The sequence below is a fragment of the Zingiber officinale genome, chromosome 1B, assembly GCF_018446385.1.
Source record: "Zingiber officinale cultivar Zhangliang chromosome 1B, Zo_v1.1, whole genome shotgun sequence".
In the NCBI taxonomy this organism is placed as follows: domain Eukaryota; kingdom Viridiplantae; phylum Streptophyta; class Magnoliopsida; order Zingiberales; family Zingiberaceae; genus Zingiber; species Zingiber officinale.
In genome coordinates, this window is record NC_055986.1 from 9,291,302 (window position 1) to 9,315,337 (window position 24,036).

The 24,036-nt window shown below is 37.1% G+C and overlaps 2 protein-coding genes across 3 annotated transcripts in view; both read right to left on the minus strand.

The window, feature by feature from the left end:
* LOC122049526 (exocyst complex component SEC5B-like) overlaps positions 1-14,602 on the minus strand; it is a 36,644-nt gene extending 22,042 nt beyond the window's left edge. For both annotated transcript variants that reach the window (XM_042610900.1, XM_042610904.1), the window contains exons 1-9: positions 13,973-14,602; positions 12,407-12,552; positions 11,552-11,649; positions 3,815-4,009; positions 3,557-3,684; positions 3,312-3,470; positions 2,509-2,613; positions 1,962-2,036; positions 1,694-1,831 (exon numbers count right to left, since the gene is read on the minus strand). In XM_042610900.1, coding sequence (XP_042466834.1) covers positions 1,694-1,831; positions 1,962-2,036; positions 2,509-2,613; positions 3,312-3,470; positions 3,557-3,684; positions 3,815-4,009; positions 11,552-11,649; positions 12,407-12,552; positions 13,973-14,413 — 1,485 coding nt within the window. In that variant the 5' untranslated portion in view covers positions 14,414-14,602. The remainder of the gene's footprint in view (positions 1-1,693; positions 1,832-1,961; positions 2,037-2,508; positions 2,614-3,311; positions 3,471-3,556; positions 3,685-3,814; positions 4,010-11,551; positions 11,650-12,406; positions 12,553-13,972) is intronic.
* A 750-nt stretch (positions 14,603-15,352) lies between these two features.
* LOC122049543 (serine decarboxylase 1-like) lies at positions 15,353-23,265 on the minus strand. Its single transcript, XM_042610913.1, has 5 exons — positions 22,858-23,265; positions 16,984-17,215; positions 16,657-16,850; positions 16,449-16,582; positions 15,353-16,260 (listed from the first exon to the last, which is right to left on the minus strand). The coding sequence occupies exons 1-5, from the start codon at positions 23,162-23,164 to the stop codon at positions 15,691-15,693; spliced, it is 1,437 nt and encodes a 478-aa protein (XP_042466847.1). The 5' UTR covers positions 23,165-23,265; the 3' UTR covers positions 15,353-15,690.
* Positions 23,266-24,036: the final 771 nt, after the last annotated feature.

Consider the following 24,036-nt stretch of genomic DNA (forward strand, 5'->3'; position numbering starts at 1 on the left):
GTCAAACTTAATAAGAAGATCTATTGGCCTTCACTGAAACCAGTTTTGATTGATCAAATGTTAACATCAATCTCTAGAGACACTTCATGGTTGTGAATTAGTTCCAGCTGATGAGATTAGTAATAACCTACTGCTTATTTGCACTAAAGTACATTCCTAATGTACATGTCAAACAGTATAAGCTTGTTTTTCTAGATCAAAGTTTGCTCATTCTTATGGTGCCGCTTAGTCAGTCTTTAACATTAACATATAGATCAAATTTCTAACACTAGTTCTGCTGTCCTGTCTGACTAAATATTACAAATCATGAAATAGACATTAAGGTGCATATTCCATCCATCATAAGGGCTGATTTACAGAAAAGGATAATACTCCATCCATATGCCAAGGAACATAACATAAGCATCACACAATTGCTCTAATAGAGTTGGCCTAGGACTCCAAAAATTTCACACTTAAAAACATCAACAATAAAAGGAGGGAGAGGCATTAATGAGAAGTTACAGACACAAGGATCTGAGAGTCTTTTATCATACCTTTGCCTCAAATGCAGATATAGTGCCATGAAGCATTAATGTAACCTCCTCAAGAGCATGAGTTGAATACTTAATGTCACCATCTTTCTCCTCATTCTTACTAGAGGGGGGTTTGAAACTTGTATCTGTATCAAGGACCCTGCCACCAGGGGTCACCTGGAAAATTTACTCGGTAAATCAAAGTAGCTAATGTGGCTCTTAGTCATACATGAAGCAAAGTAATTCTTTTCCTTAGAAATTATATAATCTTCATGCTGTTTAAAATTCAATAAAAATGTCTTCTCATATATCTTTTTAACATAAAACGCCCCACCATAACATGAAGGATTAAAGACATTCATAGAATTATTGCACATTTGTTAAGTGCAATTATCATCCTCACCCATGTTTGTTTCTGCCATTTAGGAAGAGTCACTTTTGTGAAAGAGACATATTTATTCATTATTTAAAAAAAAAATGAGTACGTTAGAATTATCTATCCCACTTTCAATGTCTTGGTTCTCCTCTTTAGTTACAATTTAAGAGTTTAAGTTGTACTCAAAATAGGGTTAAAAGTAGCCATCTTATGATCTAATTCTACAAGCACATTGAAGGAAATATGAGTAACCACGGAATAACTTAGCAAGCAAGGGAGGAATAACCTTGCATTTCATATTTCAAATGATGTACTAAAATACCTTAGCAAATTTCCCACTGAAAACAGATAAAGCTAATCTCCAAAATGGTGGTATATGATGGATTACAACAGTGTTCAACATATTGATGTATCTTCTTCTCAAAATGTCCATTTCTTCTCTAATTAGATGTGACTCCATTTCAGAAGAGTATTCCAAGGATGACTCTGAGTCTAGCTGCAAAAAAAAAAAATCATGCCAGTATAAGAAGTCAAAACTTAACTTTTAAACAAAAATGAAAAGTAAACAAATTAAGAGTATGCACATTATTATATAGAGTTTGAGATGATATAAAGATTATGTCCTCACATCAGAGGACAAAGAATATTAGATTATGACAATACTATTATCAATCAAAATTGTCATACAACTAAAGATTTAGCAAGTCAATAAACATGGCATTCAAGTTTTTCTTTTTTCTAGCACCCATTCTAAAAGTAGAAAAATATCCTTCTGATTGGAAAATGCCAATCCTATGCTTACCAATTTAGTAGAGTCTTCTTGAAGTTGCCTCCATCTTGCATCAGATTTGGATCTGTCTCGAATCTTATTATGCAACATTTCCATTTGAGCCTCATGATTTGAAGTGCACTTTTCAAGCAAACTTTTAATCCTCCGATTCTATAAAAAGAAAATATATATATATATATATATATCACAAGCCTTATCATTATTTAACCAAGAATTAACAAAAAGGAAATGGTGCAGAATCAATTGCAGATTAGTCTGTTCTTGCCTAAAAGCCACAGACCTGAATGTTAAGATACCGCCAGACAGGATCTGAACTGGGCTCCAACTCCAAAAGTAGCCTAACAATATTTTCAAGCTAGAAGAAGCACATGAAGTAGCTAGAGGTCAGATCTAATGAGAAATGGTTAACAAAAACAACAAAGGTAGTAAATACATGTATGCAGATATTTCATCCTCAAGTACTAGAACTATAGTGCTGGATGCAAACAAAATGATATAACATCTAACATTAGCAGCCTATTTTTATAATGCCAAAAATGGTATAATAATAATAATAATAATAATAATAATAACCATATACGATAGTTCATAAAGAACAGATGAAAAAATGTGTTTGCTTCAATTTATGTTGACTCCACATTTAGGAAACAAGATTAGATTCCTTTTTTTCTTTCAAAAGCTACATCATATTACTTCACATGACCATCATTGTTAAACTAAATCTCTACAAGATGTAATACAACAGACAGGAACTGAAATTACTTTTTCCCCCTAAAAATTTGTTTCATCATCCTCTAAAATTAAAAGAGTGGAAGGAGCAAACTTACGTCAGCTAAGTCAAGCTCAGGATCTTCCATTGATTTGAAAAGCATCATCCTAAATTCTTGCATTACTTTTTCTACTTCCTCAAGTACACGCTTCAGTATACCAACCTATAAAAAAAACCACAAACCAACTGAGAACTGCAAAAAGTAACAAATTCACTAACCATCTCAGTCATACTGAAAATAAGAAACATTACTAAATATCATGATGCATTATGTTTCTCAAAACAATATGGTGAAAGATAAGATTTCAGATATCCCACAAATTCCAACAAAAGTTACAATTCCAAAGTTTCAACTGTTGAGGACAACATTTATCTTTCAGCAATAAGATATTAATCTGCCTTTTCAATATACCAATCTGTATAAATAATAAGAAATCATTTTATAAGATATTGAAATGTTACAATGGGAAAGTTAATATTTATAAGGAACTTCAAGAAGAAACAATTTAGCATAAGCAAAGCTTTGTGCCTGAGACTATTGCAAATCATGAAATAGTACAGAGTTCCGAAACATAAGCAAGGGAATTATTTCAACAGTGGCTTAGGGTTTTCCATAAAACACCATTACAGACCCATAAATTAATAGCCCTTGAAAAAGAATGAGATGCGCAAGTGAATGTTAAAGCCTTACTATATGAAGGTAGATGCTTTCAAAAATGGAGATAGACTTTGAGTTAGTTGCCAAATCCATAATGAATGTGTATCAGATACTCATGGAAAACATACTAAATATCTTTTGAAGATGTCTGGTTAATTTAGAAAGCTACTTGCAGAAAACTAAGCAAGAAAATAACAACATACATGAGAAGGAAGGACAATTGACTTTGCTTTTCTATACTCTCTAACTGCTAAATCATATTCACCCTTGGCAATGCTCCCACGAATTGTACTTGGCAGATTAAAAAGAGTCCGGAACCTCTGAAGCATTCCTTGAACTGATCTAATTTTCTCTGCTTGTGCCTATTTATAACGGAAAAAGTTAGGGGCCATTCTCAAAGAACAAAAATAGATACAAAACTTAGCATTCCTGAAGCTCAATTATTTACCTGCCTCTCAAATAAAGGTTGAAATGCACGGTTTGCAACTTGACTGATATTTTGGGTGGATTCATACAAGCGAGCAGTACCTGCACCTTCTGGATCCTCCTCTATCTGCGTCAGCTTTGACTGGATATCTGCTTGGCACAGTTAACTTCTAAAATAGTACAACTATCCAAGGATAAGAAAGATTTCTCTAATGAAAATTCGATGCATGAGAAACTAACTGCATCACAATTGTGATGAATGGATGATATTGTAAAATACCATCAATTGTCGTCTTGCAAGAGATAAAGCAATCAAAGTTTTCTTTCACCAATTGCTTCTTTTGTTGAGTTCTGCCTTTGAGATCAGTTTTTAATGTAAGGGCCCCAGCTTCCAAATTAGCTGCACTTGTATCTTGGTGAACTCGTGACAAAAAGATCTTGGGGTCAAAATTTGGAGAAGAGTATGTTAATTTCTCTGCAAAAAAAAAAAATACTTATGGTATCTCCCAAAATTATAGTAAACAAGTGTAAAAAAATTAGTGTGCAACTACCACCAAGGTAATTCAATAAGACTTATATTGTCAGAACTTAGAATCATGATATTTCACATTCCTATAGTCCATAGGATACGTTTTGGATGTAAAATGATGCATATCATATATAAGAACCCAGGTATTAAAGAATTGCAACAATTTGGTGAGATTTAAACTTTAAAGCAACTTGATATGAATTGTGTGCAATGTGATTCTAAAGACGAAAAAAGTCCATCGCAAATTAACCCAACCAATTAAAATTAAATCCAATTGATTAAATCAATCAAATCCAACCCACAAAATTAATGAGAGATTAACCCAACCATTAGAAATCAAAAAATAATCCATTATTAAGAGAAAAAAGTAAAAGATGAATCTCGCATTCCAAGACAAGTGAAAATTTAAAGAAGAGTGTTAGAGACAAAAATGGCATAGGAGAAGAAATGTTGCCACGCAGAGACTTAGAAATGACGTCAAGGGTGGAGTTAATAATGCCCTACAATAAGAGAAAAACCAAGTGGATATTGTCAAGCTTCACATAGTCAATTGTGAGGATGAGGTACATGGGGCCTTGCCATGTCCCAGACAGTTTTGGAAGAAGTTGATGATGAAATATCTAGGCATTCATTTTATTTAAATTCTAAATCAATTGAATTGTAAATATTGTTTTCTTATCAACGTAAGACATGAATTTTCATTCTTTCCCACGAGTAATGATTATCATGCTCCAATAATGGTATTAGGGTATTAAATAGAAATTTGCATTGTTTTATATTTAGTATTGAAGAATTGTTCCAAGTAGAATCTTGTGAACTTATTTCATGCTTTAATTAACCATACAATTTATAATTCATTAACTCAAAAAATTCACCAACATGATCCATGATAAGAATTGATTAGATTTTCAATATAGTGAGATATATTGTCCTAGCTCTTAGTTGCTAACTTCAATTAATCCATACATGTGGATTCAAATAATTTATTAAAGATTGAAGGAATCTCAAAACAGAACCCAAAGATGACGGATGTTACCTAGAGCAGTAAATTTAACAGATGTTCCTCAAGGATAAGTTATTGAGCATATTTATAGGGAACGTCATAAAAAGAAAACGACCAAAGGAAGATGCATCGTGAATCTTCTTGTCATAGCTGCATTGGAGTCACAAAAAGAAGACAAATAGTATACCAAGAAATGGGATGAAATTAGCCAGCTGAACACAGACCCATGACATAAATGGTTAACCAATCTGAGATTTCACCCAATTACTCTCTTTATGCCCTTCTGTCAATGATTGAATCAATTTTTTCGCATTGACTTGCCAAGGGAAGGTCCTATGAAGCAATGTTATTTAGTTCCTATTTGATTGAAAGGCTACTAATCCTGAAAGCTATAGTGGTTAGGGAAAAGCTATATATAATATATTTTCTTAAAACAGTGCCACGCATGTAGAACAAACTGGATTAGCCCCGCCCTAGCTACCATTAGGAGTAACTTAACAAGCGAATATCAACATTTATATTCTTGACACTTTGAAAGGCAGCTTGTATGTCCTTCAAGATCTGAGTTAGTTGGACTAGTAATTGAAGCTGCGTATTGTTTTGCTTGATTATTGTGGAATTCCCCGATGTTGGTCCTTGGAAATCACTTGGCCTTGCAAATCCTATAGCGGGAGATTCAATTTGCTCTATCGCCTTTACTGCCTCCTTGTAAGCAACAGTGTTGCTTGTTTGAACATGGTTGCTCATGAAGTTGTCCACTTTTCAAGTTTCTGGAGTAATATCTCCACTCGCTCTAGCTTCTTGCTGAGAAGAGAGTTCTTCTGTAAGCTTGAGAGCCTCCTTTTCAATAAGCTTTGGTTGCTCTGCTATTTCAGTGACCAGTTTATGAACTTCCTGCTTTGTTAGAGGTCTATTTTCTGTATACACAATTGTCAGATTCCTCAAAGCAGTTTTTAATTTAGAAATTTCAGCCTCAACAGTTTGACACTTCTCTAGAAGTTGCTTAAAGTTTTTCAAATGAACTCGAGAAGATAGACAAGTTCTGTCGTATATTACTGCAAGATTATTAGCTAGCTGATTTGTGGTAACTTTGTTGGTAGAGGCAAGGTCAAGATACTCTAGGTTGGTTGTTCTAGAATTATTATACCACTCCTGTATGGACTTTTCCCAAGCTTCTGACATAAATTACGATTATCATTTAGAGCTTATAGGGGGCAGTTCCTCCCCAAGTTTTGCTCACCCAGATGTGCCCTTGGACTTACCATGGCCTCCTTGCCTTTCTGCCAAGTTAGGACCTATTCTTTTGCATTACTTGGTTTGCATAATACCAACAACCCTAATGGCTACAAATGTTAATCGTAAAAGTAATATCTGAAACAAGGGGGTATATGAATTCTTAGAAAACCTTCCCTTTGTATCTTGCCCTTTAAAAGACTTAAGCTACCATGGTCATCTTTTCAACTAGCTCTGATACCAGCAATGTAACAATGTACAAGGCGGGTGCAGGGAAATAGAAATAAGGAGAAAAGATGAGAAAACTCACGGATTCTATTTCTTCAATGGTTACAAGGCACCCCTGAGTAGAGACTAAGGATCGCTTATGTCTCTACAAAGGGCTTGGTCTTCCTTATATAGCAGAGGTAAGAGATGCGGGTGCTCATTGGGTCCCATCAACACATGCTCTTACATGATAAGGAAGAATCTTGTAGTGCACACTAGCTGCTTTACAACGCACACTAGCTTCTTTACAACGCACGCTAGTTACTCTACAACGCACGCTAGCTACTTTATTCGCGTGGTTCCTCTTTAGATAAGGAGGAATCTCACTTTACAGCTTAGCTTAATAATTTATATGGCAGGATTTAGTCGGCTGAGTTATATGGGCCCACCACTTCCGTAAAAGAGCCTTTCAGAGATGGAAAGAGTCCATCCATCTAAAAGCATCATGTAGCAGGTTGGCAGCTGTTTCCAGCTGTTCGTCAATTTGTTTGGTAGCGGGATACCAATCTGCCCACCGGTTATCGGATGTGCTCCTTCGCTGGCATTCCTGTTTCTTCAAGACGTGGAGCAGCCTAAGCTGGGAGTTGGCTGCTTGCACTGCAACTTGTTGCTGTAGTTGGTGTAGTTGCTGGCATTTTTCTGTATAGCTGTCGAGGGAGATTGGGTATCGATCGAGGTCTTGCAATAGTTTTTGGTACTGCTTAGCGAGGCCGACGGGTCAAGAGAGCTTAGGCCATCTGGGCTTGGCCTTCTATACTGGGCCTTTCCTCTATCTCCTGAAGAGCTGGTGTCACTTGCTCCAATATGTCGAGGGCTTCCTCCGGCCATTCTGTAACAATGAGACAATTAATTAGTCTGGATAATGCGTCGGCTAACTGATTATCCCTTTCCTCAATATGTTCAAATTGGATAGAAATGCCGGTGCCAGTAATATAGTCAATGAAGGCCAACCATCTGACTCTGGATGGTTTATTATTGGCCGATTTGCCGAAGAAGCTGATAATCGCCTGACAGTCTGTTCTGATAACGAGGCTTTCTTTGTCTAAGAAGTAAATTTTTAATGCTTCAATTGAATTCATAACTGCATGAATCTCAGCATCAATGGTTGATTTTGGCAGGTTGAACTTTCCACTGACATAGGCACAAACCCGTTCTGTTGTCCTTGGGTCATACTTGCATTTCTTCCACTTACAAATGCCGCCCCAACCTTCCATGCAGCCATCGGTTTCTAAGATGATGAAACATTCTTCAGGTGGTACTTCTAGATCTGGTAGTGTCTGGATCAGTTTCTTGATTTTTTCGATTAAAGCCCAATCCTGGTTATTTAGCCTCTTATCCCCGATTGGGCTAGTCTTCGCATAAAGGGGGCTTAATAGTTTTCCCAAATTTGGAAATATAGTTTCGGGCATAGTTTAGCAGTCCTAGCCACGATCGCATCCCCTTTTTAGTCTTCAGATCTTCTTCTTTGAAATCAGCAATCTTAGAAATAATATGGGGTTGAAGTTTGATTTTACCATTTCCCAATATTGCGCCAAGGAATTCTATTGCTGGAACAGCGATCTTCATTTTTTTCTGGGCTTAGTACAAGCCCATTTAGCTTGCAGATACTCAATAGCTTCTTCAGGTGCTCCGCATGTTCCTTTTCATTGCGCGAGAAAACTAGGATATCATCAATATAAACGGCAATGAATTCTTCTGTTCCCCTAAAACAGTTATCCATTTTCCTTTGAAAGAATAGAAAGACGGTGGTGGGGGTAGAGTATCAGTCGGGGACGAGAAGGAAGGCGGTGGAGCGGCGGAGGAAGGGGCACCGCCGCCTCCCAAGGCGATGGAACAACCGATGAGAAACGAGTTCTACCAGTGCTACCCGAGGTATGTCTATCTTCTCGAGTTCATTCGAAAAACTTTAAGCAACTTCTGGAGAAGTGTCAAACTCTTGAGGCTGAAATTTCTAAATTAAAAACTGCTTTGAGGAATCTGACAATTGTGTATACAGAAAATAGACCTCTAACAAAACAGGAAGTTCATAAGTTGGTTGCTGAAATAGCAGAGCAACCAAAGCTTATTGAAAAGGAGGCTCTCAAGCTTACAGAAGAACTCTCTTCTCAGCAAGAAGCTAGAGCGAGTGGAGATATTACTCCAGAAACTTGAAAAGTGGACAACTTCATGAGCAACCATGTTCTAACAAGAAACACTGTTGCTTACAAGGAGGCAGTAAAGGCGACAGAGCAAATTGAATCTCCCGCTATAGGATTTGCAAGGCCAAGTGATTTCCAAGGACCAACATCCGGGAATTCCGCAATAATCAAGCAAAACAATACGCAGCTTCAATTACTAGTCCAAATAACTGAGATCTTGAAGGGCATACAAGCTGACTTAAAGATTATTGCTGAACAAACCAAGAAGGGGGTACAAACAACCTCAATACCCGACGACTTGGTGGACAAGCTTAAGAACCTATCCCTAGGCCCGATGGATAAGCTTAAGGAGCCTCGAGGTAAACTACATGTCTTCAAAAATCCTTATAAAATCTTAAAGGAAGAGCAGGAGAAGTTGAAGCAGTGATGGCCATAAGAACATCATCCAAGCAGCCATCTACTTCTATAACACCTCTGTTTGAAGACCAAATCAGGGAGTATCGAAGAAACCTGAGAAGACTTCATAACGCCCAACAAGCGGCCAGAAGAATTGGAAGACGCCTATCAAGAGGATCAACACCGGTACATATTCTAGAACAACAAATTGATCCTCAAGTGCAGCTACAGCTGTCTATGCAGGAGCGAGCATCTATTGTACCTGCGGAAGTCCTCTATCATTCAAGAAGGGACAACGTAAATCATCGCGTCTACATACATCGCTCTAAAGAACCACTACTCGTGACTGAAGGAAGCCAAGCTGATCGAAGCTTTATACAAGAAGAAAGCTTTTATCAACTTCAGCGTAGCCGAATGCAATACATTCATATAGGCATCCTCCAAGTACGAATACAAACCCTACATAGACAGGAAGAAGGCGTAATGGCTTTAATTGTCTTTAGAGACAACCGGTGGCTTGGAGACCAGGCCATCCTCGCAACAATGGAGGTTGACTTAACTAAGGGAAGTCAACTAGTATATATTATTCCAGACATTATGCTATCAATCGGAGATTTTTATAGAAATATACAGATCTCCAATCTTACAAAAGGTTACGAGCAATGGCAGAATGGAGAAGCAAATCTCCTTATTACTAGAGGCATGGTGGGGAGACTCTCTAACGCACCAAACGTCGGCTTTGCATATGAAATACAAGGAGTCGTGGACTTTTTAACAAGCCATGGCGTTCGAGCTCTCCCGGGAAGGCGCTATTCCACAGCAACGCTTCAAGGATCAAATTGGATCCTAAGGCCCGCTCAAGCCCTCATCCCTCTAATCTTATGGATGGAAGAATTTCACTAAGCTTCTCTGATTATACAGTGCAGGGACTAGCCGACCTCCTCATTATAATCAAAGGGATGAAGAAATCCAAAGTGATGAAGAGGAAGGACAATTGTTTCACACCCTGGCTGTTTTAGTTGAGAGTAGACAAGACTCTCTAAAGCCCAATACATGGAGTATAATTAATAAATAATATAGTTAAGCATTGCTACTCAGGTTTTCTGCTTTGATACCATCTCGACTTGATTCAGTAACCGCTTACTCCAAAATCTGAAGTCATTACTTAAAGCCCAATTTATAAGTTTATAATTTATATTCAGTTATTAGGAAGTTGGTAGGAGTAGCCATTGTTGTCAAATGGCTGCTTAAAAGGGATACAAGTCGTGGGAGGAAAACTATATCATATAGCAGGATGCCTTGCAGCCATCTCTAACAGAACCAGTAACTACTGAACCAGGAAACAGAGGTATGGATTTCTCACCATTTATTTAACTGGTGCTAAGGTGGTTGATATGAACCTTAATGATACTGCAGTCAAAAAGGGCACACCAAGTACAGTGGAGAAAGTGAATAATTAATATTTTGGTAACAGTGAGGATCATGAGGTTGATTTTATAAGGAAAAAAAACTAACAAAACCTTGTATAGAAAGCTCTTTGCAAGAGAAGAATTTGCAAAAATGGAAAATTGCATTACACGGAGAAGATGACACAAAATTATTCAGATTCCAGATAAACATTTCATTCACTACTTCCTGAACTTGGCATTTTGCATTGCCCTCCAACTGTAAAAGCATGACTTAAAAAATGGGAAAATTTGAAAGGATCACTGCCTTGGTTCGCTTACTATTTAATGATTTGAGATAAGGGAAACCATACAGCCGACCCCACCTAGTGGGAAAAGGCTTGGTTGTTGTTGTAAATAAGGGAAACCATGACTGTGAATAGAGTTATATGCAAAGATTCAAGCCAGTTGGTTGAAACTAGCTACATGTACACAAACCTTATTCAACGTTTAGAAAAAAAAAAAACTAGAAATCAATGGCTCCTATTTAAAAAGTTCTCAATTTATTCAAATAAGCAGTTCCTTCACTGCTACATGAACTCAGTAAATTGCAATGCAACCCTACTGTAGAAGCAAGTCCTTGAGAAGGTGGGAAAAGATAAGAGAATTATTGCCTTTATAGCAAACTCAAATTTTCTGTATCTTGGTCCATGAAATGTTGCATATTCAGAAAGATATTAGATAATTTCTCAGTCAAAGATACCTAAAGTGTGAAGTTATTACTTAGAACAATCAAATAGAAGCCAAGTAGTGATGACAGATTCTTGAAATATTAATGGTTGAAGAAGCAAATATTCATTCACGGGAAAAATAATAAGAACTACAAAAACACATGAAAGGTCATAAATTTGAAAAGAGACATCTCAGGACATTAGAAGACATTTAAAAGGAACAAACAACAACTAAGCAGAATTACAGTTATTCAAAAAAGTTAAACATAAGACCATATGTAATTGTTCACAGTAAATCACCTCTTTTTATAAGATTAATCAAAAAAAGCACATACCTCGTATACTAGGATCTAGAGGTTCAACCTTTTCTCTTGAAATTGGAGAGCTTACTGAAGCATCAGTAATAAGCCTCAATGATTTGTTGTCAATTACCCTGACAGAACAGAATATTAAGATGTTAAGGAAAAGAAGATACAAAAATAACACAAAATCCCAGTGGGCAGTGTATAAAATCAAGAATGAAAGTCAAGTAGTCAGATTATTCTTCTTGCTTTTGTGTGAATTCACTAGAGTGTATATACCGCCCTCACATATAATACAACATTAGGGCCACAAGCCTATGAGATAAAAATCAATTGATTTCTGAATTCTGAAATGAATTATGGATAACACAATCTTGGCCATTCCCAGCATTAAAAAATAATGAGTTAAAATTCACAAGAGTAGAATAAATGGCACTTCGCCAAAAATTGTAAAAGTGAATTAGTAGGAAGAAACACCCAAGATGAAATTATGAACAAATCACTAATTTTAACTCAGGTATCAAGTGAATAGATGTAAGATTCCAGAAGTATGATTTCTCACTAATATACTTTTGGAATTTTCTAGGACTTGATGTTGTTGTTGTTGTTGTCATTGTTGTTGTTGTTTGGCCCATAGGATTGAAACCTTAGTTCTGGCCCATCTATCTCTTCTGCCTCTCTCTATCTCATATCTGAATGGAAACCCTTAATAATTTGAATCTGAACAACTTGTTGCTACTAGGAAAACAATAACAATAAAAAATTAAGAAAAAACTACAATAATAAAAATGGGGCACTGAACATAAGAGTTTTGACAAATGCAATAGAACAAAATTTGAATGGTATGATAATGGAATATAAATGTAGCCATGTCAAACATGTAGTTACCCAAGCCCAAGTGGATCCAAAACTTCCACACCCCGAGGTAAAGATTGCATGTGTGCGAGCCCCTTGTGAGCCATTGTGCTTGTTTTTTGCTCTTGTGTACTTGGTGCAGCCCTTGTTTCACGCATCTCTCGAACTCTGCGAGCAAGCTAAAGAAAAAGAAATTGATAGTTAGTTTACTTTATCTCAGTTAAACATTTGTCTGTCAGAGAGACAAGAAACTATACTGAATGTATCCAGAAGCAAACTGAATCAGCTACCAACACAATAATTTCAACTACATAGCAGAATAGAAGCATTAAAGTATGAAACATTAAAGGAAAAAAACAGTGATAAGGTTTGAGAGAAAAAAACATTTAGGTAAACATAATTTCAACAATTCAGGATATTTGACAACCTATATATATCAATTCAAGTGGCACTTCATCAACCCAGACAATTGCAGCCTGATTCCACAACTCTTACATACTTGGAATATTTTTAAATTTTATGAAGGGTTGCAGAATATTCAAGAAATCATGAAATTTGCATACATAACCAACTATTCTGATCACACTAGCCAACCCAAATCATGTCAAGTCAGTCACAATAATATTAAACAAAACCAAACAGACTTATACCAGCCCCATACATATCTCAATTCATCTTTCAAAGTTACTGCTATTTTCGCCATTACAAGAATACTAGAACTTAAATTCTGTAACTCACTTTTTCTTAGGATCAAGAATCATTATTTTTCTAAATATATACAAGTCTTGAGTTAGCCCATTAACATGGCCTAAACCTTCTCAACACGTGACATTAATCTTATTTAATAAATATTTGGATTCTTATAATGCCTCAGTGAATTGGCATGCTCAATACTGACAGAAAATCTATATCACATGCTGAAAGTTTGCATAAAAGGTAGAAAGCTACCAATCCATTGCATATTTTCAGCTATAGCCTGAGTTTATTATTTTAGAAAGAAAAAAAAATAAGAAAATGAATGCATTATTGAAGGTCTTGATAGTTGAAATATTAGAATTGATTTGGTTTTGAATCCGAGAATGACATTCGTAGTAGACCAAAAACATGGAACCTTGTTATATTTATATGAGACTAGACTAAAGTCTAATTGACAGACTTCATACCTATAATTGACTTAAAAGTGAATCATCCAAGCACAAATAATGTTTTTTTTTTAAAGTTGAAGTTACAGCATACCAAGATTATTTCAATCAGAAGTGCAATCAGGGACCATATAACTAATATATCCAGAAAATCAATGCCGCACAATGATGTCAAGCCAACAAAAATGCTTAGACTAAAAGAAAAGCCATAGGTAGTAAAACTAACTGTTGGTACACCTTTCGTTTAAAATTTCAGAAAAAAACTAGATTTAAAAAAACTGAATTCTCGAGCATTGCTGTAAATTCAAATGGCCGAGTCAAAATGTATTAAAAATATGAGAAATCTGCAAGAGATGTACCAAAAATTATCTACCGTTCAGTTTCACGACTTAAGAATTTTGAACAACCCAAAACCAAAAATCAGTTGAGGGGCACAAAGGACAAACAAGAAAAATACCTCAGCCTCATCTACCCTCTTCCAGCTTCTGGGCTCATCGTCGTCCTGCCCAACATCGCCATCATCCCTGAGCGCCCGACGGTCGCTGCCGCCACGCCCCCTCTGCGGGGGAACGCGGTCTTTAGACGAGTCCTCATCTCCCGAAGAGATGCTCAGCATCTCGACCTCCGATTCGTCGTCGTCATCCCCTCCACGGCTAGGCTTCCGCCTCTGCTTCTGTTGCTGCGGCGGTGACTGCTTTCCCCGGTGATTGGAATTCGAGTTCACATTCCGATGAGGCTGGCTCTGATCCATGAAATGCGGCGGAGGCGGAGGCCGGACGAGGTTGACGACGGGCTTGGAGTTCTTGGCCGATGGCCTCTTGTAGTTGACGTCCCTTTCCGACTGCTCCCTGAGCGCGATCTGGAGGAGCTCGTCCTCGTCGAGATCGCTATCGCTCATTTATTATCTTCTTCGCCTCGCTTCGATCGGCCTCCTCAGATCTGGTTATGGATTTGGACGGTCGAGGGGAGAAGGAAGGAAGAACGAGGTCGGCGATTCCGCCTTTTTGTCGCTCGCACTTTGCTCCACGGCCAGCAAGGCAGCAAAGCCCGTGCAGACGAGTCTGATGGTCAAGAGTTCTTCTTCACCCACCGTGTAATAGAAGCGTTCGGTGCGGTGTCGATTAGCTTAGTCAACCTTAACTTGTGTCCGGTCTAATGACTTGCTTATCTAAAATATATAATTTAAAATAAATAAATATATATGTTATTAAATTTAATGTTTAAGAAATAGAATTTATTCTTTAAATTTAGATAAAGAAATTATTATACTTTCAATATTGTTGAACTTATTATAAGAAAAATTCAAATTTTATTAGGCTGTGAAAAGTATAGTTTATCCTCATCGTTAGCTATTCCACTAAAGTTTAGAGAAAAAATCACACTTATAACTAGTTAGCTTATTTTGAGGCCCGGGAAAAAAAATAGTATAGAAAGGAGTAAAAGAGGTATTATTCAAAATCGATAAATAAAAATAAAATTATGATTTATTAGTTCATTAATTTGGTTTTTATTTGCGTATTTTTTAGTTTGGGTTTGTATAGAGAGTTAAAACAAAGTTAAGATACGCAATCGATTGTGACCTCGACGCCCACCCAAAGCACTTGCATGTAACACGAGCACCACTCCATCAGGCAATTAACAGAGAAGAACGTTCTGACAAAAGATTGGAACGTTCTGGCAATTCTTCAACATGAGAGCAATATAAAAAATTACAGAAAAAAAAAAATAAATGGCATGCTATTCAAGTTCTTACTGAGCTCGACGGGAATCGAGCACATTAACATGGTTTAACCTTCAGAAAGATCTAAACTTTAATTCATCAGATGAATTAACTATGTTAATAATCAAACTCGGAATGATATAAGCGAATCAAAATTTATGAATGACAAACAGTTTGCAAAAGTGCAAAAATATCTTGACAAAAAAAACAGGAATAACAAAGTAAAATGGTGGCGATACTACCAAATGCCATTCTGCAACTAACAAACCAAATATGGTGTTGCAACTGCAGTAACGAACTAACAATCTTAGGCAGGTTAGGAAAGTTTCCTAGAAGACTTATTTGTTCCTCTCTTTTTCTCCTTGCACAAGACACGTCTTCCAAACATGGAGGCTATCGCAGTAATAGATAGCTAACAACAGGAAAGCATGCGCAAGGGCTAGCAATGGAGGACATTATTTCTTATGCAGAGAGCACAAACAATTGATCTTGCCTACCTCCGCAGCAATACAGGGAGGTGAGAGTTTGCCTTCCTGATACCAGTGTGATCGTTTCTCAAGTAGTTCGCCCAAGAAATGGTCGAGCTTCTCAATGGTGACATTAGGCATTACCACAGCATGTGCGATATTTCCCTCACAAGCAAGTTGCCACTGCCTAACAAAGTCCTCATCTTTTGGCCTCTCAAACACAACGGTGCTACTAAGCTCATTAAGCATCACGCTAATCCCTGCCTCTTTCAGACGGTCTTTCAGATAATGAGCATTCCTTAAGCATTTCTGAACTTCCTTCTGGAAGCCTCTGTAACCTTTTCTGTTCAGGGTGTACCAGAGGAAGATTGGGGCATGACCATTTCTACTTCCCATAATGGTGGCATCCCTGGAAGCAAGATACTCGACATTGCTGGAGAGGGCGTTGATGTGCTCCAACCTTGTAATTTGCACGCCGCAAGGCATCGGACAGCCCACGAACTTGTGACCTGAGACACTGACACTTCCGATAGGTTTCTTGAATGTCACTTTAGGTGCCTATTCAAAGCCCCATTGGTAGCATTAGTCCACAAGGGAAAAACTAACAAGATCAGTAATTATTTGGACAATTTAAGGCGATTTAATTTTTAGTTGCATAATATCTCTTCAAAGAAGAACATGCATGGTTGTAACATAATGATTGTGTATAAAGAAACTGGAGGCAAAACTCTAAATATAGAACATACACGTTTGACAAATGGCATCATGAGCCCAAAGAGAGCACCATCGCAATGGATGTAGAACCGATCTTTAAAGCCATTTTCTTCAAGAGTTTGTATGACTAGATCGAGATCATCAACAGCCCCTTTGACAGTGGTTCCTGTGTAAGATATTTAATAGCTAATCTGCTTCTGTTAAGTTAGAAACAAAAATAGAAGAAATAAAAAGACTTACCAATGTTGACATTGATAATGGCTGGCTTCTCCTTGTTCTGAAATAATTTAGCTTTAAAATCTGCACAATCAATTTCACCAGATACCAGAGTGGCGACCTTCACACATTCCATTCTATACATCCTTGCAGCTTTGAAAACTGAGTAATGAGATTCCTTTGAGGCATACAAAACACCATTGGGAAAAACTTCCCTCCTGGCAAACAAATACAAAATTACTCTTGCTACAGACAAACTTTCAGATTTTACACTCAGGTTTTTGAAGAACTTCTATAAGCAACCAAAGTGTCCATAGTTTGAGATTAAAGCATTTGAAAAAAGGTACTAACCCGACAAGAATACCATGCAAATTTCCTTCAGTGCCACAGTTTGTAATGTAACCCCAGTATTCATTCTTTTCCAATTCCCATAGACGGGCAAACCAATCCAATACTCCAACTTCAAATTGCCTAGAATGGACACCATAATTACTCTCAATGAATGGGTCACCTAGGTTGTTGATGGAAAAGTGTTGCAAATGGCTAAGAGCACCATAATCAAAGTCCAAGTTGTATGGATAACCTATAAAAGAATCATATGCAACAGATAAAAAGTCAATCAAACAGTAGTACATTGCTCAAACTACAAATCGAACAAAATGATAATTAAACAAGAACAAATATGCATTGAAGCTCTGTATCAATCTAAATATAATAAGTTTTAGATAAAAATAGAATCAGATAACATCAAGAAAAGGAAAAAAGAAAATACCATCCGAGTCGTAGTAAACTTTATAATTAGACACACTAGATGAGACCGATGAAAATTTTAACAGTTTACATACTTCAAACAATCAAAGCAACATGGCACAAGCTAACATACAGAACATCACCCACTGAGCATAGCATGCAGTACATATAAAATGTCTTTTTACTAGAAACACTTCCATGAGAGAAAATATTACTACAAATTTGGAAAAGAACAAAGACACAGTACAATGTAAATAGTAAGATAGGATTTCAGTATACAATAGAAATTTTGTAGTTTCTAAAAGTGTAAAGAACATATTTTTCATCAAATGAAGAGTGGAGTCACCGTTTCATTAAAGGGGATGCCCATCGTGGATATCAACAATCCAAAATAACCCCAAATAGTGCAAGCTCAATCAAGCAATACTTACATGGGCACTCCGTCATAGAATTAGATGCGCACAGGTGCCACACTTCCAAAGGATCCACGTCAAGCAAGGTTCTATGGCATATACACCCTTCCAAAGGCTATTTGATGCTAGGAAAGACTCTTGGATAGACAAACAATGTATGTCATGCAACCTGCCACCATGAACATGACAGGACATAATTCAGTCTTGTCCTGATATTCTTCCTTGCCTAAACCAGCCCACAAATTCACGTCAGGTTGCCTCAAGTTGCGGATCCACCATCAAAGATCCATGCTATACCACAGTCACATCTCACAAGGATAATTTTCCCAACAGTCCCTATATTATGAACAGTTATGTTCCGATCTCATCAGGGGAGATGTCCAACACAAACATGGTGATGTGGGAATATAGAACTATGCCTTCTTAGCCCTTATTGCGTAAAGAGGGCGCAACATCTCTCAACCTCTAACACAGAAGAAAAGGAAAAGAGAAAGAGGTCGCACGGAGCAACGAGACAAAGACGCACCAGAAGGAGCAAACATGGGAAAGAAGAAGAAGAGTTACCATGGTTCGGCGACGTACCTACTCCACAAAAATGGCCGAAACTTTATTAGAATTCTCTCTATATAAAAATTGCATTCAATGATTCTCATGATAAAATATGTTTACAATGATCCCTATAAATAGCGCCTAAACCTCAGACCTGGCAAAATCATAAAAGAATTCTGTTATGAAAAATCGTAAAAAAATTCTGTTACGAAAAAACCTAAACAATTTTTCTTCCACGACGTCACTCGCATTGACCTTCATTCAGATATGAGTCACTCGTTAACAATCTCTACCTTAGCGAATATTCACTCCTTCGAAGAACACGAGTATCTGAGCAAAACTTCATCCGGATCTCTGAGTCTGGGCTTCCTTCCTCTAGCATCTAGAGATATGGATCAAATTTCAGCAATGCTTGAACTTCTATGTGGTCTTTCAAGTTAAATTTTTCCGAAAGCGATCAACTCTCTAATATTATGAAACCTCACATCAAAATGTTTGGTTCTCGCATGATACACCTAATTCTTTGTCAAATCAATAACACTATCATATAACAACTTGACTCTATCTTGCTGAACGCTCAATTCTCTAACCAACCCTGTAAGTTATAAAGCTTCATTAGTTGCTTCTATCATGTACTCCAATTCCGTAATAGACAATGCGACATTATATCATAGACTTCCAACAAATAGGTTCTGTGGCAGTGAACACGTATCGATCTCCTCTCATCTAAATCTTCTGCATAGTCTGCATCTACGTACCTAGCAACTAAAGGATCTTCCGATTGTCTACTAAACATGATATCATAATCAGTTGTATTTCTTAAGTATCTAAAAATCTACTTCACTGCATCGTAATGTGGTTGATCAGGATTTGAGAGAAACTTGCTCACTATACTAACTACTTGAGTCAAATTTGGTCTCGTGCAAACCATGGCATACATCAGACAACCAACTGAACTGACATAAGGAACCTTTGACATCTCTTGGATCTCCTCATCCGTCTTTGAGCACTATACTGGATAACTTGAAGTGATGCACGTGTGTTCACAGATTTTGCATTTTTCATGTTGAACCTATCCAACACTTTCTCCACATAGCTATTTTGAGACAACCATAATCTCCCTGCAATTCTATCCTTGCGAATCTCCATCCCAAGAATCTTCTTGATCTCATCCAAATCTTTCATGTCAAATTCTTGCTCAGCAATCTCTTCAATTTGTCGACCTCTTTCATCTTTTTCGCAACAACTCACTTGCACTTTATGGCTCATTTTCCCTCGGAAAGTTCCACTAGATCCCACGTTTGGTTCTCATGCAACAACTCCATCTTCTCTGTCATGGCACTCGTCCACTTGTCTTTCTCAGAGTTGTGTACCATCTTCTGAAAAGATGTATGCTCCGCTATTAGTGATAAGTGCATAAGAAACCAAGTATTTAAATCCATATCTGGTGGGTGGTTGTATGACTCGTCTCGTTCTGCTATCAGCTACAGTGCAATACTCCATGTGCTCTGAGTTAGAATCATCGGAGTTATGACTCTCTAGCTCCACATGCACAACATCTTTCTCTTTATTGCTTTGTGATGTTTCCTTTACTTTTTCCTGAGTACACTATAGCATAGCCTTCTCCTCAACACCACATCTCTGCTAATCACCACCTTGTTTGCCTTAGAATTCCAAAGCTTGAAGCATTTAACTCCTTTCAAATACCTCAGAAAAATGCATTACTTTGACTTCGCATCTAGTTTTGATCTTTCCTCACTAGATATGTATATATATGTTGGACATCCAAAAACTCAAAGATGAGAGTAATCTACCTGTCCATACTTCCTATGATATTTTACCTTCTAGTGCTGCCCTTGGTGATCTATTAATGAGATAATATATCATGTTAACCGCTTCCTCTTAGAAAGTCTTTACTAGCTCTGCATTCAACCTGAAACATCTTGCCTTCTCAATAATTGTCATATTCAACCTTTCCGCCACACCATTCTGCGTGGCCTATGAACCAAGAAATGTCTCATAATCCCATGTTAGTCACAAAATTCCTAAAACTTTGAATCTGTGTACTCAAGTCTCATTGTCTGACCTAAAGCATTTGATCTTCCTTCCAATCTAGTTCTCCACTTCAGTTTTCCCACGTTTAAATTTTACAAAAGTTTCCGGCTTGTGACGCATAAAGTATACCTAAAACTTACAAAATACAGGTACTACATTGGCGGGTCCCCATCTTGTGCATTGTCGTCTTGAATTGCACTTTCCTCTATTTCCCAAGAACACAGAATTTACATAATTCAAGCTTGCACATCTTGATGCCCTTCAACAAATCACTCTTGTGAAGTTACAGCATCCCACGTTCACCAATATGCCCTAGCCGCATATGCCACAAGATTGTACTGTCTGATTCAAACTCCACCGAGACGATTCCACCTACAATTATAGTCTCTATCAACTTGTAGATGTTCCTTGCTAACTTTTGTCCTTTTATTACCATTAGAGCTCTCTTGTTGACCTTCATCACCCCGCTCACTGATTTGTAATTGCAACCAATATCATCCAGTATGCCTAATGAAATCATATTCTTCCTTCGATCTAGTATATGTCTGACATCATATAAAGTTCTGATCACACTATCAAACATCTTGATTCTGATGTTCCCTACGTTAATGACTCTGTAAGATGCATCGTTTCCCATTAACACTGAACCAAAATCTACTACCGTGTCAAATCACTCTTTGTTTGAAGTTATGTGATATGAACATGCAGAGTCTAAAATCAATACATCTGTCAACTGCTTCGAACTCAACATAACTAATAGTATATTTTCATCACCACTCTCTGAATTTTCTTCCTCAACTATGTTTGCAGACTTTACCGAACTACCTTTGTTCTCTGCAACATGTTTTCTTTATCTCTAGACAATCTCTTTTCATATGACCTTTGCCTCCACACTTATAGCACGTGATCACCTTCTTTCTTCTCCACTTAGAACGGACTTGTTGTCGCTACCCGATCCATACCGAGTTTTGCTCCTACTCCGCTCTTGGTTATTATTTACCATAAGTCCTTCTCCCAGAAAAACTTCATCGATTGTTTTCTTCCTTTGGTGAAAATCTAGCAGTGCACTTGTGATCTCCTCCAATTTAAGAGTTTCCTTACCCCACATTAAAGTAGTAATCAAATTCTCGTACGTAGGAGATGAAGTTAGAAAATTCAACAATATCAGTGTCTTGTCTTTGCCCTCGATTTTCACATCAATCCGTTTCAGATCACTCAATCTGATTTAATACGTTGATGTGCTAGCTCAGATCAATTCCCTCTATCATCTTCAGCCCGAATAATTTCTGCTTAAGATAAATTGATATGTACCGACTTTCCAGCATTTGTCAAACTACCACCGATGACTTCTCGCCCATAACATGATACATCATATCATCCGTAAGACAAAGCCTAATTGTTACTACTACCTTCACCTGAAGTTGTTCCCAATCCGATCTCTCCATGCTTTTTGGTTTCTTTCTCCTAGTACCTTCACCATGCCTTGTTGCACCAACAAGTCATTGATCCTTCTTTGTCATAATCCAAAGTTCCCGGTTCCGTCAAATTTCACTATATCAAACTTCACAGATCATCCCCAATATGTTGAAGAAATCTGTCAAAACCTCGCTCTGATACCAATTGTTGCACAAAGAGGGGGCAACACCTCTTAACCTCTAACGTGGAAGACAGAAAGAGATTGCACGAAGTAACGAGACAAAGATGCACAAGAAAGAGCAAACACGAGGAAGAAGATGAAAAAGAAGAAGAGTTACCGTGGTTCAGCAACGTGCCTACTCCATAAAAACAGCCGAAGCTTTATTAGAATTCTCTCTGCATAAAAGAATCACATCCAATGATTCTCATGATATAATAGATTTATAATGATCTCTATAAATAGTGTCTAAACCTTATACCCGGTAAAATTATAACAGAATTCTGTTATGAAAAATTATAACAGAATTCTATTATGAAAAATCGTAATAGAATTATGTTATAAAAAATCGTAATAAGATTCTGTTCCTAAAAATTCTTAACATATTTTTCCTCCATAACACCCCTCGCATTAGCCTTCATTAAGATACAATCCACCTGTCAACCCCCAACATAACCTATGTGAGTACCTACCCCATCAAAAGATAATTAGCATGGACACTTGGTTGCTGAATCCGCATGCTTACACAACCCATGTCATGTGCAAGTGCACGAGGTCAGCGTATGCCTGCGTGAGGCTTAGTATGTGAGCCCAAACGAGGAAGCATAACTTAATCGCCCAACGATGATTTTAAATAGATTTATTGACGCAGAGGAAGCACAACCTAATCATCCAATGATGAATTTTCAATAGATTTATTGATGCAGTTTTCTGAAATCGTGAGACTTCACCTACAATCGTTCTAAAAACTTTAGAAATTGCTTGTAGAAAAAAAAAAGATTAAATTTATAGCAGATGATAATAAAAAAAAAAACGTAATTGTACCTAGATGGTGCTTGGTCCTGTCGATGAGGGATCTTCTGTACCTCGCTAGGACACTAGCCATATAAGCTTCCCTATCTCCAGTGACCTCATCGTCGTCCTCTGGTTCCTTAACCTCGAGGCACATTGTGTGCACGTTCCTCCCCAGCACTATTTCTCTGGTTCTCCCCTTCTCCTCTTCTTCAACTGTGTCGGGGCGCAGCGGCGTCAGGGCATCGACCATCTCCTCGCGCTCGAACTCTTTGGGCAACGGCACCGCCTTCTCCCTCTCCCTCAGATCCATCGAGCCATTCCCTACGCTTCCCACCATCTCCGCCTTAATCTATTCGCCCTAATCCTCCGAAGGTGTCTCGAGCTACAGATCTGAACCTGCTGTGGCAAATGCAGCTTGAAACCGACGATATAAAAATAGACATAAAGTCGTGGACATAAATAAAAGGAAAGTTAATTTTCCACGAAAATCAGATGCGGTAAGAAAATGACATGACTAGTGAGACGAAATTACCACGAAATGCACATCTACCTGATAAATTTTAAAATATAATAATAATGATAATAATAATATAAATTCGATAATCGAATTTTAAAAATGATTATATATTTATTATAAAAAATACAAGAAAATAGAAGAAACTAGCTCATGGTCCATGCCAAACATAGTCTTCTGCCATAACTCATTAAATGTGCCAAACCGAATAAGGACAATTTTATATTTAATTAAATAAAGCTTTTTATATTCGTTCTTTTGTGTATATATATTCTGTTTGTGCCATAAGTCATTAAATGTGCCAAACCAAATAAGGACAATTTTATATTTAATTAAATAAAAAAAATTATATTCGTTCTGTTTATATTTATATATATAGCCATCGACCCGTTAGGTATTACGCATGTAATATAATGTATAAATATATTTAAATTATATAAAATAAAATTTTATAATCACATAATGAAATAATAGTAGTCAATCCTAGTATCACTTATTTAAAACAAAATAAAAATTAAATTATTAATCATATCTCGAAAATAATATTTTATATTGTTAGAGTTAAGAAGATGAAAAAACACCTCTTCCCCTCTAATTATGTAACATATTTAATCCCTCTATTAATAAAGGGAGAGGGAGAGTCATCTTCCTCTAATATATATATCCAAGCTAGAGAAGAAGAGGGGAGTTTTGCG

Excerpts from the sequence above, each read along its gene's own strand:
- LOC122049543 (XM_042610913.1), bottom strand. The coding sequence starts at position 23,164 with ATGGTGGGAAGCGTAGGGAATGGCTCGATGGATCTGAGGGAGAGGGAG. Across the intron at positions 16,583-16,656 it reads CATTATCAATGTCAACATTG|GAACCACTGTCAAAGGGGCT; the intron begins GTAAGTCTTTTT and ends TATCTTACACAG. Across the intron at positions 16,261-16,448 it reads TGATGCCATTTGTCAAACGT|GCACCTAAAGTGACATTCAA; the intron begins GTATGTTCTATA and ends GGCTTTGAATAG.